At 39.7% G+C, this 15,733-nt stretch overlaps 1 protein-coding gene across 4 annotated transcripts; it reads left to right on the top strand.

Moving 5' to 3' along the window:
* The first annotated feature begins 1,244 nt into the window (after positions 1–1,244).
* SPARCL1 (SPARC like 1) lies at positions 1,245–14,486 on the top strand. Of its 4 annotated transcripts, XM_053940641.1 has the most exons (11): positions 4,914–4,997; positions 6,249–6,378; positions 7,232–7,278; positions 7,628–7,671; positions 7,839–8,773; positions 9,465–9,534; positions 10,179–10,306; positions 10,863–10,983; positions 11,746–11,882; positions 12,333–12,481; positions 13,383–14,486. In XM_053940641.1, the coding sequence occupies exons 2-11, from the start codon at positions 6,340–6,342 to the stop codon at positions 13,561–13,563; spliced, it is 1,851 nt and encodes a 616-aa protein (XP_053796616.1). In that variant the 5' UTR covers positions 4,914–4,997; positions 6,249–6,339; the 3' UTR covers positions 13,564–14,486. The 4 variants fall into 4 exon arrangements, with proteins under 4 accessions (XP_053796613.1, XP_053796612.1, XP_053796616.1 ...); XM_053940638.1 differs by lacking the exons at positions 6,249–6,378; positions 7,232–7,278 and adding an exon at positions 1,245–1,789 and having other exon boundaries at positions 4,880–4,997; positions 7,628–8,773; positions 13,383–13,531; positions 14,066–14,486; XM_053940637.1 differs by lacking the exons at positions 6,249–6,378; positions 7,232–7,278 and adding an exon at positions 1,245–1,789 and having other exon boundaries at positions 4,880–4,997; positions 7,628–8,773.
* The last annotated feature ends 1,247 nt before the right edge of the window (positions 14,487–15,733 follow it).

The following is a 15,733-nucleotide window of genomic DNA, read 5'->3' as shown; positions in this document are numbered from 1 at the left end:
CACAGTTCTTCAGTCTGGCACTTTTTTTCTGTGAATTAAGAACTTCAAGGCGAGGTTAATAGCCATTATCAGAAAATCTTATGACAAAAAGAGTTAATATTTAGCTACCATAAAATTAACATTGTTGTACTTGTCCTAATTTTTGGGTTGCCACCTGAGCAGTTTTCGTTTATTGGCTGAGAGTCCATCCATATCTCAAACACTGAAAAAATCACAGCAAAGCCACTTATCTTTGATAACCCAGCGAAGCTAATCTGATGGTACAGCACAGCACAAAGAGTTGTGAATAGATAAAACCAATCATCTTTTCAGCATGCACAACAAAAGAAAAAACAAATGGGAAGTTCCAAAATATGCCCATTCCTTTCAGACACTGACTGGCTGACAGACAAGCAGAATTTCAACTCCAATAGGCATGAATTAGTTTCCAGGCAAAGAAGCAGAGATAAAAGGGAAAAGGATTTAAAGAATTTCTCATGGGCTTTTGTCAAAGGGGTTTTTTTTTTTCTGCTTGGTCTACAGAGTGAGGGCTCAGCTCTGATTTCAGGCTCTTTCATTTTTTTTAATTTTTTTTTTTATTAGCTATAAACTTCACAGTTTGCCACATAAAACATGGTCAATTTTTGTACATTTCTCACTGTATTTTGTCTAATCAACACCCAGTGTCTATTACCTTTCTGGGTGAACAGAAGAGAAACCAGTAAAACTGTAACTTTAAAAAGAACCAATTAAAATATTATGTAAAGTGACTGAATTTCAGCATTTGCATTACAGTTCTTACCATTCACGCACTTCATTTCATATTGCTTCAACCTCTCTTCCAGTCATGTCAACACAATATGCAAAGTGTCCTCTTTAGGAAGAGAGGATATTGTCAGAATGGGGAATTTGAGACTGGATCTGCTGCCTTTATCACTGGAAGTGCCTTTGCTCTTACATTGGCACATCCCCTCCACTATTTCTGGACAACCTCCCGGAAATTATTCCAGTTCAGGTGAAGCATTTTATGGAATAATGAGATGGAAAAAAAAAAAACCACCAAAAAACAACAACTTATTAATGCTTTCAGAACCAGAAGCCACAAAGCCTCTGCTGCAGAGGCTCATGGAGGTTTCCACTCTCCTCATCAGCTCGCTCTGTGTTGTCGCTATGGCAGACAGGCAGCACAGCCATGGCAACAGCTTCCAAAGAGCAAACTCCTCAGAGTTATGCAAGAGCCTCCAACCAATGCTGGGTTTTACGTACCTAATTTAGAGTTTCTACCTTTTTGCAGGCTTACACGCACCACGTGCAGCATACTGAAACAACACTGGGCAGCTCAGCAGGGACTGGCATCCCTACGTTCCATTTTCCCCCAGCCAACAGTGTGGCTGCCCCAGCAGATCCCTTGGTTCAGCTCTTCTGGGAGCAGCTGATGCAGCAGAAACTCTTGCACCCGCTCCCTTTGGCTCCCCTCCCTGCAAAGCACTAAATATGTCTTTCCCACACGGCCGCTGAGCTCCACTGGCCCAGAGCCCATGAGCACTAAATTGTCTTTCTGATTCAATTAATCCAGCAGAATTCCACCAGCCCATTGCCCCCCACCTCGTCCCATGGAAGCCTAGGATTCCACCAAGACTCAAAGAGTACCATCCTCCTCCACTGACACTTGCAGCACAAGACCCTTGCTGAGAGGGTCTGTTCCAGACACCAAAACATATCTCAGGAAAAACAGCAACATTTTGCAAGGCTCAAGGATTTCCAGTACATCAGTGGCAGGCCAAGAAGGAGCAACTCTTCTACTGCTATGGTACTGTTTCTTCTTTATTCTTAATTAAAACTTTAGAATGCTTTATATCTAACCCTCTGCAACTTTTTCCTACTTACTGCAAATGCTTTCATACAGTGTCATCTGTTTTAAGGATAACACATTTCAGATGTTTATGTCTAGAACAGAAAACATCCTGTGTAAGAGAAAATAATGTGTAGCTACTGTGTTGAGGAAGACAATCCTTATCTTACCACTGGAATAATTATTTTTCAATGTGATCGTGCAAACAATAAAGCATTATGGCCAACAAGAGCCAAGAAAAGCACACACCTGCTTTGGAACCGTACAGTGGTCCAGCTGAAAGCCACGGTACGACCTAATTTCCCAACACTTCAACAGACTCTTGAAATACCAGTTTAGGAATTAGTCCAATAGAAAAGGCCAAAAAAAACAGATTCACCTTCTTTTCTCATATTGGAGAAGAAAGAGAGAGAAACATTTCAAAAATGTGTTGGTAGACCTAGTGAAAACATGTACCAAACAGGAGTCCCTGAAAGAAATGTAGGATCTGGGAGAGGACAAAACCCACCTACTAATACCAAAATAATTCTGCCTAATAAGTAAGTCTCATTTTGATCCTCATCAAATTAAATCAAAGCAGCTCATTGTGACTTGATCTGGTCTTAAATTACAGACAGCTCTGGTAAAAAAAAAAAAAAAAAAAAAAAAAAAAAGACAAAAAACAAACCCAAAAAACCAAAAAAGACAAAAAACAAACCCAAAACTCTAAAAACTCAAGATATAGCTAGAAGATAAAATGAAATGGTAGAAAGGAAACACAAGAGATTAAACAATTACAGTAAGTTAATGTGAATGGTTTATTAAAAATTGGTTTTACTTGTCCTGAAATACTTTTTGTTTGGTTTTGATCTTTTTGCACTTATGCCCGGAAGGCTTCATGCAAGTCCTTATGCAAGGACTTATGCCCAATGGCTTTTGCAGCTGTAAAACTGGCAGCATCAGAGGGATCAATTCTCATGATCAGCTATTTACTGGTACAGAATGAGTGAAATAGTTTTAATGCTTCAATTTTTTTTTTCTTACTGTGATCTCTTTTTTTTACTCGGATTAGAAATCTGCCTCAAAAACTGCCTTTCAGTTTTATGTGTGTGCACACATGAACCAGTTTCTACATGCATAATGTGCTCATGCTCTCATAAGGGCTTTTGAAACATCTGGAAACAGTAATGTGCTGTACCAGTTGTAATTTAAAAGTATAACACTTATATTTTTATTTAAAATTCATGTCATTGATTAGTATTTCAAGTGACTGCTGACACTTAGAATAGTAGCCTCCTTGCCATGCAAACCCAGTACCCCTAGTTAGCATTGCTTGCTCAATAACCCAAGATGAAGTATTGTTAAATTACTAATTTCTTTGTCAAAAACCCCATTTACCCCAAGAAATTTTCCTATTCACCTTTTGGCTAAGTCTTCCTACAGATTCTCCTGTAGAGTATAATGATTTCATTTTAACAGGGAGATGTCTCCCTGCTCATATTTTTTAAAAACAGCTTCTTGTGTAATCATTCCTTTCTGACAGTTCTATTAAACTTATGTGTTACAAAAGCTTTATTTTAAAAATTCTCTTTTTAGGACATATTTGGAAATTAAAGCAAGAATGAAGTGCCTTCCCACTTAGTGTAAAAAATATCATCTCACAATCCATCATAGGACACTCCAATCAGTGTGGTCAGGCTTCCCTAATAATTTAATACTTATTCAAGACCAAATACTTAATTCAAGACTTATACTTCCTATGGGCTGCTGTGGGCTTGCTGTTAAAAAGAAAAGAAAATACAAAAGCCCTGTCCTGCCACCTTAACTCAGATGTATTCCAACTAGTTTTTGATTATTTGAGCAAAGGTGGTAGGGGCAACTTTTACAGACAGAGACAAGCCAAATTAGAAAATTGCTATTATAAATAAAACACAACACGGAGAATTTTTCATTTATAACTCTCAAACTAGTTTACCAAAACAAATATGACAAATGAGAGTTTTAAAAAAGAAAACTCAGCTAAGTGACATGCCCAGGTCTGTATTTCTCACCAGCAACATAAAGAAATGGAAATCAAGCCTACCTAACATTCAAATCCTCCTTTCCTCAGACACTTGCCAGGCCTTCAAAAAGCACAGTATGCAGTTTTTAGGGCTTTACATGAAATTGGATTATTGCCCTGCATTTCTAACAAGTTGTCTGCATAATTCTCAGTCTAACCACACTTGCCTTGATCTGAAGTGACTGCCCATATCCAGCCCAGTGAGGCATTTTGCATACGCTCATTATTGGCTTTTGTTGTATTCTGCCTTTCCTTCTGAAAACATCTTAGACAACTAACTGTGAATGCCAGAGAGATAACGGATAATTAGTCAAGAGGTAATTTGGAGACTAACTGTGAGGAAAAATGGATTGCATACTAGATATGGCCCACTAATGAGTATTTTGATCTTTGTTAACGGAAAGATAATGACATTGAACAATGTTTAACAGAGGGATCTTCCAAAAGCATACACTTGGGTGGCAATTTCCAAGAGAACAGAGCAGGACTGCATCCAAAGCAGGACTGCACCCAGTCTTCAAGCAGCCTGGGCAGCGATTCTGAGCTTGTAGACCTGCTGAGCAGAATTTCACCCCTTAATTCTTCCTAGCAGACACAGAGGGGAGCAGCCAAGAGACACCTCAGCCATAGAGGTGCCACAAGCAGGCACTGCCTCAGAGTTCAATAAAAGAGGCATTTTTCACAAAGTAGTATCTCATAGAGGTGGATAAATACTTACAACTATTTGTAAGTATTTAAATACTTAACCTATGTCCATTCACAGCTCTGCCTCTCAGTAACACCCACTGGAGTTTGTGAACACAGCCTGTAGCTTAATCACCGTCAAAGAACTGAGACTAAAGTGTCCTCTAGTTAAGCTGGTCTCAAATCTGAGTTTACAGGACACTGCATAACAATTTTATGGGTCTCTAGACTTAAGTTACAGCAGCCACTACATTGCTTCCACCAGTCATTTCTAGGTCATTATACCCAAATCCTAACTTGTTTTGTTTTCATGTTTCTTGCAGAAAGGAAACCTCTAAGCCCTACCCCTGTACCATTAACTATTGTCCTCTACAAGATCTGGAAAACATGAAGGCTGTAGCCCTCTTCATTTGTCTTGTAGGACCAGTTTTTGCTATTCCAGTAAGTCCTCACCATGCTATTATTATCAGGCACTTTATTTCCCATTCTGAGAATATTCTATGCTTATGGATGTGCAGATATTCATAGATTTGTCTTTTTTAGACCCACCCTGTAAACCACAAGCTCAGAACTCATATATGGAAAATTCCAGGAAAGGTACTCTTCTTGTTCTTTAAACAAAATGAAGTAACTTACATTATTCATCTTAAATATAAAAACGTATTACCACATATATACTGGTTGGCAAATTGATTTATGTTAAAAAATTTTATGCCCTCTCACATCAAGAATTAGTGCCAAGTATCTCATGCCTTGCATATTAACAATTGCAAACAGGACAAAATCTAAATCTCAAAATGGAAGTTTCACTTATTGACAAAATTACCTTAAATGAATCCCCACATATCATCATTACCCATATTTGTACAAGAAATAAGCTCCGGTGACAGTCAAAATTGTTGTTACCACAGCTCCAGTATAGGAGGAGGATGAAATCTTCAATTTATCACACCAGAGTCTCAAATATGCAGTCTCAAATATGTAAGAATTTTAGCCACCATATGTTTCATTATTCATGGTGCAGAGCAGTAGGCACAGCTTATCCTGGCAGAGTATTCTGTGGCTGACAGGCCAGATGCCCTGATGGCAATGAGACAGAGGATTTCACCAGCCCTCCCTGTGCCACATATGTGTGCTAATGATGGAGCTCACAGTTTTGTATTCATGACTGAACCAAATAAAAATTCCTTTTTATTGCACTGTTCTGGTGAGCCTTTGTGAATCAGACACAATGGATCTTTTCTCCAAGCCACTGGGTGTTTCAGAACTACTAAACTTAGATCATGCTCTGTATTAAGAGATTCAAAATCCCAACTCTTATGCTAACCATTTTTAAAATTTTTAATTTTAAACTATATCCCACTCTGTACAGCTTTCCAGATACATTTCATATCAATCTGGATCATGCTCTGCACTACGAAAACAAAAAATTAACTTTTCCTAATGAAGTAACCAGCAGAGGAAATGGTATAAAGATTAGTTTGCAGCCTACAGCTGTCTACCAGAAATAACACATGTAAGACACTTGCATCAAAACAAAACCTTGCAACAGCCAATGAATCATCAGTTCCAAGTGTGTGCATCATCTATCAAAGGCCAGTTCTCCCCCACAGCATCTAATCACAGATAGTGACTAAAATTTGCCCAAGTTCCTTCACGAGCACCTGAGTTCTAAAAGCTGATTTTTCCCAGGGGACAAAGGTATAACAGAAAGCAGCATCTGGAAGCTGTATCCAGGCTCATCTCTGCAGAACTGGTGCAGGACAAGGCTTCCTGTCGAGACATGAGCCAAATCTTTCTCAAACTGCTGCTTCAAACACAGGTACTCACAACAGAAAATCTTAAAGACTGTTTAGCCTTGTGTTTTCTGAATCTGTAGAACTTTGAAAAAGCTCCACAGTGGATTTCTGTTAGATTGGAGCAAACATACAATCTTCCCCTGAAAAAGTCAGATTTGGAGTTGATACAGTGAATATAGTTCCCAGTGCTATTTCCACATCAGCAAGGACACTGGGCAAAAGACAAAATTGTAAAACATTAAGATACCACTTTGACATTAGGAAATAGGATATAGCTGATTTACAATAATCAAATTAATATTTCCAATCCTACCTTTAAAAATAAAATAAATATAAGCATTTGTGAGTAGAATGCTTATTTCCAAGCAGTCAAACTAAAGGAAAAAGCTATTCCAGCAACTTGGATGGACCAAGTGAGAAGGACCATTCTTCCCAAATAAAATCTCCCAAAAGCTTTCAGAAATATCAGCATCGGGTGCTATGTGGTTGTAAGCAATAAGCAACACTGAACATCCATACGTGTTGTTCAGAAACACACACAGCAGCAGAAAGGTAATTACTTCAGCAAGACCTGACAGTCCTTTTAGTACCTGCTTTCTCCTCAAGCATTTGAATCATTTCCACTGAAGGTACTACTTTTGCTATTGGCTTGACAGATTAAGAAAAAAAAAAAAGACATTCAAATATCTATTGTTGATCTTGTAATTGTCACCACACACAATAGTTCCTGGTGACTTCAGCCAGGAAGTAACGAAATATCGGACTCAAAGTAGATTTATATATGGATTATAAAATCAATGCAGGGCACTTCTCGGGAATTACTACCACGACACCTTGTGAAAGGTACTTTCTCTTCACCTGCTCCTCTTTTCCCAGGTCCCTCATTTTCCCCTTATCTGTGCAGAAAGTTGTGTTTCCCTGAGGTAAGTGATAATTACTGCAGCCTACAAATATCTGTGGTTATGACTAAAATACTAATTAAGCATTTTGAGATTTCACAAGACACCCATATGCATCTGTCTCTGAAACAGAGTTGCACAGACCTCTCCAGAAACTCCATCAATAAAAGAAGGGACAGATAAACAGATTTTCTGAGAAAGAGAAGGCAGATCAGCTGTGAATGTCATGCTCTGGGCTAGTTTAAGAGGAGCACATACAAAGAAAACAAATTAAGCCAGTGCCATGCTTTGCAATACAAGGCAAAAACAACACCACATCAGCTTCAAATAAATCCTGATATTTATTAATCTATTATTTTAATTTTTTTTTAAGAGTGAATATATTCATTCTGAAGCCTCAAAGGAAGAGAACACAGGGTATGTAGACAAGGGTGATTTGCTGCTTACTCCCAGAAACTTAAAACCAGGCTCTGAAGACAGGGATGAGCCCCAGACCATTAGGAAACAAAGAAGAACTGGGAGCGAGCATCAAGTGAAAAACAGCCTGAAAAGCATCGATTTCCTTGTACTGCACAATAAACTAGGTTTGGCTTCTGATAACCAGGACAGTGACTCTGGGAGCAGCAGCAGAGAACAGTCCAGCTCTGAGCACGACCAGCTCAGGAAGCATGAGAAACACGGGAACACGGCAAACCGACACCTTCCAGGCCACGCAGAACACCCATTGGGCGCTTTCAGCCTTCATCACGAGCATAACATGTGGAAATATAACAAAAATGCTGTTGGCCTGTCAAAAAAAAACAGTGAAAGCGATGAAGAGGAAAGCATGGAAGAAGAGGATGAGAAATGGGATGAAGAAACTGATTACAGAGACACAAAGCACAAAGACCATCAGACACGTCAAGGTGACCAATACAAAAGACAGCAACATGAGAACAGCATGCAATTAGATGAACTCCTGAGAGATTCCAGCCAACCAACCTGGAAAACCAAGAGACACAGCAAGAAATTTGACCTAGAGGAAGAAGAGAGGGAAAACAGGAAGAAGTCCTATAAAGAAGAAATCCCCCTCTCTCAAAAAACCCGTAATGAATATCAGGATGGCAAACAGCAAAGTCAAGAGAGAAAATACAATATTCAAGTGAACTATCAGAATGATCGTGACACAGTGGTGAAAATAAAAGATAGGGAAGACAGTAATGATGATGACGGTCACGACAGTGGTGACATTGATGGTGAGGAGTATCTCAGCAATACCTGGAAAGACACAGCCTATGAGGAAGAGGAGAGAATCCAGAGTAACGACCAGGAGAACACCAGTACTGAGTCTGAAGGGGAAGGAACCACTGAGGATGACACTGCAGTTCGCAAAGAGACTGAGGATTACCAAATTGTCAAGATTAAAGACCTTGCTCCCTCTGAACAAGATGATCATGAGCCACCTGATTCTGACAACAAGCAGCAACTGAAAATGAGTAGCTCCATTCAGAACATGAATTCAATGGACAGTGAAGATAAGGTAAATTATCTTTAAAATAAAACTTGAATACTACAAAAAGGGGGAGAGGGACTAGTTCCAATTTTAAATTCTTGATGATTGAAATGATCTGTTGGAGAAAAACAGGTGACTTCTTAATATGCAGAAGTCTCACCTCCCCTTATATTCACTATTCCTCTGGTTCATGCTGTGTCACTGCACCCAGAGCATTTAGGTGAATTGGATCAGAAAGGACATGAACACCATTTGCAGAAGAGCTCCAGACCCAGTGGGCTGTGTAATGAAACACACAAATAAATACAGATACACAGATGCAAAGCCTGAAACCCAGTCTCTAGCTTACTAGGCCAGCCTGTTCACTCATCTCGCACAAAGATTTTAAATGCTACTACACAAAAGTGAACAGCTTGGAAAGGCAGGACTAGAATCCATAGAATAATTATAAGAAATTCAGGCCTTACTGAGCTCCCATTTCTCTCTCTCTCTCTACCTCCTACTCTATTTTTTTCCCAAATAACAAGAGCATGGTAACACTACCAGAGGCTTTATGCTCTTCTCACAGATTTTGCATAGCAACCTCTCTCTGCTGAAAACAGAGCAAACTGTGCCTCAGTCGGCTCTGTATTTGGACCTGAAAACAAATTAGTCCAAGTATTTTTTTTCTTCCCAAGATTTACCACAACTTTCTGTTTATGCCTCTGTGACTGTGCAGGTTAAGACTACAAACAGTTCCCGTGGTGAGATGGAAAGTGTCAGCAACAGGAATGAGCAGGCTGTCCTTGGTAAGCCCCAAGCAAAGCTGTCATGTAACTCCCAACTCTCTGCAGCTGGGCAATCTGCTGGTCTGCATTTCTTTTCTGCCTTTTGCAGCACAGGATTTCACATGACTGAACTGTGTTTGTACCTAATCCTCTGTTCCCAGACAATCCCTTTCATACTCCCTTGGACTTAGTAATTTGTTAGTGAAAAACATTTGTAGGCAGTGCACAAATTTTTGTGTCAGACATAAATGGGGATTACCTTGCACTGAGAGCTTTCAGTTTCAGAACAGCAGCTGGAATTCAAATAGGAGTGGGACAAAGGCCAGTGCTTGATTCAGCAAAGACAGATGGGATATGTTTCACCAAAAGAAGCTGGAAGTGAACATCAAACAGAACAAACAGCTTTTTCTAAGGGAAAAAAATATTATTTCCCCATCCAATACAAACCGGGTACTGCTAGAAGTTTCATAAAAATCCTCATTTAAAGTTTGGCTTGTTTTATTCAATACAAAATCCAGCTTCGTAACAAACTTAAAAATGCAAACTTAAAAATGCATTTGAACTTTTTGATGAATACTGGGCTGTGTTTTGCTTTTGCTCTCAGAAGTATCTGACAAACACTTGGCTTTATCCCATCACCCCTAATAGTCCCTCTTTCCTGCTAGGACTGCCAGACACGTGTCGGAACTTCCACTGCAAAAGAGGCAAAGTCTGTCATGCAGACAAACAAGGGGAACCCCACTGCATTTGCCAAGATCCTGCTGCTTGCCCTCCCACCGAAGACTATGAGCATGTGAGTATTTCACCCAGTGCACAGGACTGGGAAAAGCCACCTGAAGTGTTCACAAGGTAACATATTCCCCTGCTATTATTTAGCATGGTTCTATAGCCTAAAAAGCATGCAAATGAGTTTGAGTGATTCCAGTAATTGAAAAATTAAGTATAAAGCACCCAAACTTACTAAGTGTGGTTTGAGAGCAATATGAACCCACATAACTACAGTAACTGACTTGCTTCACTCAGTCTCAGGGATTGTAGCTTGCTAAAAATTCTGTGTATCCATTTGGTATTTTAGAGCACCTGCTGAGTACACATCCAGTGAAATAATCCCTCAGCATCTCAGAGGCTATATCACAACCATAAAATTAAACTGAAGTGTTGCATAACTGGGCAAACAAGTACAGACAACTAGTCCTCATGCGGGCATACAACAACTACTAATTCCAATACTTCTGATCACATGTAGTCCCTGAGGTATTCACCACATGATGCTTTTATTACTGTAATGCCTCTGAGTGACAAGGATTTTTCTCAACACAGTGGTGGGGTGATGGTTTTCCTTCCTCTAGGTTTGTGGTACAGATAACAAGACTTATGACGGCACATGTCAACTCTTTGGCACCAAATGTCAACTGGAAGGGACAAAAATAGGACGCCAGCTGCACCTAGACTATATGGGCTCCTGCAAACGTAAGCTTGTTTTCCTTTGAAGAACTGAAGAAAGAGCCAGTAGCCTTAACCCATCTGCCAGCCCTAAATTACCCTTCTTCCTGTAATCTGCCACTTGCGCATCCATTATCTGCTAATTAAGGCCTTCAAAACCCTAAACATGTTTAAAAAGTATTTGAAACCTAGACATCTCTCCTGTGCTTACACAAATTTGTTGTTGACCTTATCTTCCCCCTGCACTGTCTTATATGCTCCTATTGCTATAGCCTCTGAAGATTTTTGTAAATCCTTGACCAGAAAAACAGTGTTTACAGAGAGCTAATAAATGAACATGTCCATCTCAAACCCCCATGGAAAACAAAAAAACAGAAAACGTCAACCAAACTTAGATGCCAAATGCAGCAGTCAGGATCTAAAAGCCAGAACTGATTTCCAACCTCTTCGACTGCTGCATATGGTAGAAGGAAAGTGCATTTCTAGCCAGAATATTCCTTTGCTGTCAAAAACTCTGCTTTCATGCAACTGACTGATTAGAGCTTCACTGCACAACTATGCTCAAAAGTTGCACAGATATAAAAAGGCTGTGGCTTGCACAACTGGTTAAGCACGTGCACTAAAAAAATTGTAGATTTATAATTGAACACATTAAGTGCATTCAAAATTTTATGTATTAACAGCTCCATCAATTCTAATTTTTACTGGAAGTAGATCTCAAATCTCAGAAATGCTTGAATGGGCACTTAACAGATGACTTGTTAACAAAAGCTTTTCTCTTTGGCACAGACATCCCTCCCTGTACTGATTATGAAGTGGATCAGTTTCCCCTCCGGATGCGGGACTGGCTTAAGAACATCCTTATTCAATACTATGAACGTGACCTGAGCACTTCTGGGATTCTAACCGAAAAGCAAAGGAATAAGGTCAGCAATCCTTTCCAAATAAGATCATGCAGTTACATGGACTAGCCCAGAACATCTCATACAAAATGGCATGAAGTAGATGACTTCTGAGATGGCTTATTTCCCACCAAAACATGCATTGTTTGCCTCAGGACAGAAGATGTGATAAAACTGGTTTAATCTCCTAATAAGCTGAGGCTACTTCCCCCCTTAGCTGAGTCTGACAAGCCACAAGAATTCCACCTCCTTTCTAGTTACTGCCAAAGATGACATGGACAGCAGCAAAATTGTCCTGGACTACCTAAGGCAAGCTTGTCATGCTGCATATGGTCACCAACACTAAAACACATTTCCCTAGGGGTATTTTATTAACAAGTTTCATTTCTCCAAAACATCTTCTTGCCAGACAGCTCTCTTCAGGACAGATCTTCAACCCAAAACAAAAAATAACAATTTCTGTGTTGAGTTCAGGTAAAAAAGATCTACCAGAATGACAAGCGCCTTGTGGCTGGTGACCACCCAGTTGAGCTGCTCCTGCATGACTTTGAGAAAAATTACCACATGTATGTGTATCCTGTGCACTGGCAGTTTCACCAGCTTGATCAGCACCCTGTTGACAGGTAAAAGAATATCTGTGGTTCAGTTCTGATTTGCTGATTAAACTCAGGCTGTTTTACTTTTCTAAACACCTCAAGGGATTCTCTACATACAGAACCAGTCCCTTAGCTGTTAGAAGCCAGTATCACTCCCTCTCAGAACCTTTTCCCTCATTGTTTTTCTGATCATATCCTAGGTCAGAATCTGCTATCCTCTTGCCTTGCATGATCATGTATTACACTGTAAGCTCTACAGTGTCCTAATACCTACCAATGCTCTCAGCCAGGAAGAAGTCCTGTTATTACTGAAGCTAAGAGAAACAGGCTAAGTACAAAGGACAGAGCCCTGGCAGCAAAAATCCATCAGTGAGGTATCCACAGTTTTCAGCTAACAGCACAGAGGTCTCTCAGTTTAAGGAGCAGATATAGTCACAGTTCAGAGGAAGCTTCCAGCTTCTGAGAACATAACTCAGATTTCAAGCTTTTGGTCATATCATGCAGTGATGGGATCTTTATTTCCAAGTTCAGACCTTCAATATTCTCAGGACAATGATACCTACTGTTTTAGAACACAGTTAAGCACTTTGAAAGCTTGATATCCTGAGAATTAACAGCAAAACTCCACAAGTGATGAGTTGTGAGCAAGTTGTTCCTTTCAATACCTGTAATTACTACAAAAGTAATACTTGTTCTAGGAAAAAAGATGTTGGCAAATAAACATGCAGCAAAAGCATTTTAGCTCATCAGATATTAGACATCTTTATCATGACCTGGGATATATTCACTACAGAAGCACCATAAAAAAATCCATTGGGGCATCTCTGATAAAGCCATCGTTGTTGTCTTCTAGCATTTTAGATCAGCTTTGATAATCCTGCTGATTTATTAAGGAAATGCAGCTCTCCATACCTGCCCTTTCTTTCAGATTATTAACACACTCGGAGCTCGCACCCTTGAGAGCCTCCCTTGTTCCCATGGAACACTGCATAACCCGTTTCTTCCAAGAGTGCGATGGAGACCAGGACAAACTCATCGCTTTGAAGGAATGGTGCCACTGCTTTGGGATTAAGGAAGGTAAACCCAAAAGAATAGGCAGATGTACCTGACAGAATGTTCCCACCAAGAACATTACTCACACATCAGCAAAGGTCTGAGGCAAAGAAATTGTAAGCAGAAGCCCATGGCTACTGTGCCGAGAGGAAAACAGAACACTAATAACAAGACTGCAAAGGGTCAACAAGGGTTAAGGGTTAACAACATAGCACAGGTTAATCCCAGAAGAGTTATGGGACAGAAGGCATTTGGCCAAACAGGACTGAAGAAATGTGTTCAAAATCCTACTAGCAAGTCCCTAATTTTAAGCAGAGGCTGATTCTAGTCAGAAGTCAGACACACGGAACCTTTGCTCTTCCCAGAATTTTTCAAGCTCTTCTGATGACATTTTACCAGTCATGAAGGACTAAAGCTGCAAGGACTTATCTAAGTACATGTATACTTCTGCCAGTGATTGCTCATTCATAGCATCAGTCACTTTATTGATAGTGATACAGCATAAAAATGTCTCTTTGGCATAAAATGTTAATAATGTTTTCTTCATCTTTGTTGCAGAGGACATAAATGAAAATCTCCTTTTCTGAGCCCGGCTGAACAGACTCCCACTACTGCACTAAAACTGATGAATCCTGCTTACTTCTGTAATTAACAGCTGAACAGCTTTCAAGAAAATGGTGGAATAAGGTTCACTAAATTCTTATCAAACAACCCAAGTGCACAAAATTTCTACATTCATTAACAGCAGAAAAATGTAACTACTTCATAGCTAAAAAAAAAGTGTTTCCCCCCACATGTATCCATGATCTTTCTGAACCAATAAATACTACTAACCTAGTGACTAAGCTGTTCACAAAACTCTTCAGCAGAATTATAGAATGTAGATTTTATCACTCACTGAAATGGGACCTGTTTCCTTTATTTACTGTATTGTCAACACGCTGCATAGAAGTCTCAAATAAAATAGAAGTCTATTGGATATACGGGTATTCTCACAACTTTGTCAAAGAAAATTGTGTTTATTTCACCTCTGCCCATCTTTTGCTCTCATCAAGAGAGGCACAATTCAAGCATAAAAAAAACCCAGGACAGGATGAGATTATTCCTGAATCTCCGTAAATTTGTGATTTTAAGGTAAGCACTTCACTGAAAACATTCCAGGCATATTCTGCTTTAAGGAAAAAGCCCAAAATTCTATTCCTACAAAGGATGATCAGCAAACACCTTTCACCTGAACCACGTCACCTCTCCAAAGAAAAGAAGATGGGAGTCAGAAATGCTATTTTGGTAGCTTAAATAGTGGAAGTCCCATCCCCCTCTGCTAATTTGCCCTGGAAGCAGCACAGGCTGATAATCGTAGTCCAACGCCAGGTTGATGCCCTGGGATACAATGAATCAAGCTGTGATTATTTTCAACACAAGAACTTCTTATACAAACCAGAGATTACTTCCTAGCACTGCCATTTTTTTTTCCGTAATCCTTGACTTGTTGCTCACTTCACATTCTGCAACATTACAAAGCAGTGTGTAAATAACTCAGACTGGATGGCATGTACAAAAGCACATTCTCTATGCAAGTTCCATTTGGAAAAGATCCTTTCTCTGGGACTTCAAATGTCTTGGGGGAGAAAGTAATTTTGACAGCGCTTCTCCAGCCTGGCTGCAGCCTATTGCTTATTTGGTCTTTCTGGTTTTTGTTTAACCCACACAGAGTTGGGTGGCAGAAAACACAGCTCTCAAACTTCAAGTACACTGCCAGTTTACACAGCTGGCCTCAAAAGGTAATGACTTTAACCCACAAATTCCCATTTCTTCAGGAAAAAGAATTTATGCTGTCTCTCAGTTTGCAACTTCAGTACTCTCAGTATTATCACCTGAGTACTCCTCCAGCATCACTACAGTCAGAGTATCTTCAGTGAAAAATAAACAACAAATACTCTTTCCATAACACATTTCCTCTGCCAAGCCTGTCAATCCTCTAAGGGTTAGTGGGGTTGTTACCAAAAACACCCTGCCGTTTTTATTAGCTGAGAAGTAAACTAATAACCCAAAACATCTGAAGAAGGCATGATTCATGACATTTTGTGGTTTCCTGATGCAAGACAGGGTATTAAAAACTGTATATAGAGACTGCAGATCCACATCCCCTGACTCTCGAAGAAGGGTGTGCTCTTGTGGGTCACTCTTTCAAAACCCAGCTACACTGCTGGGAGTCTACTCTGCATA

This window comes from Vidua chalybeata, chromosome 4 (genome assembly GCF_026979565.1).
Source record: "Vidua chalybeata isolate OUT-0048 chromosome 4, bVidCha1 merged haplotype, whole genome shotgun sequence".
NCBI classification, from domain to species: Eukaryota; Metazoa; Chordata; class Aves; order Passeriformes; family Viduidae; genus Vidua; species Vidua chalybeata.
Note: the sequence above shows the minus strand (reverse complement) of the source record. Positions and strands in the feature narration are given on the sequence as shown.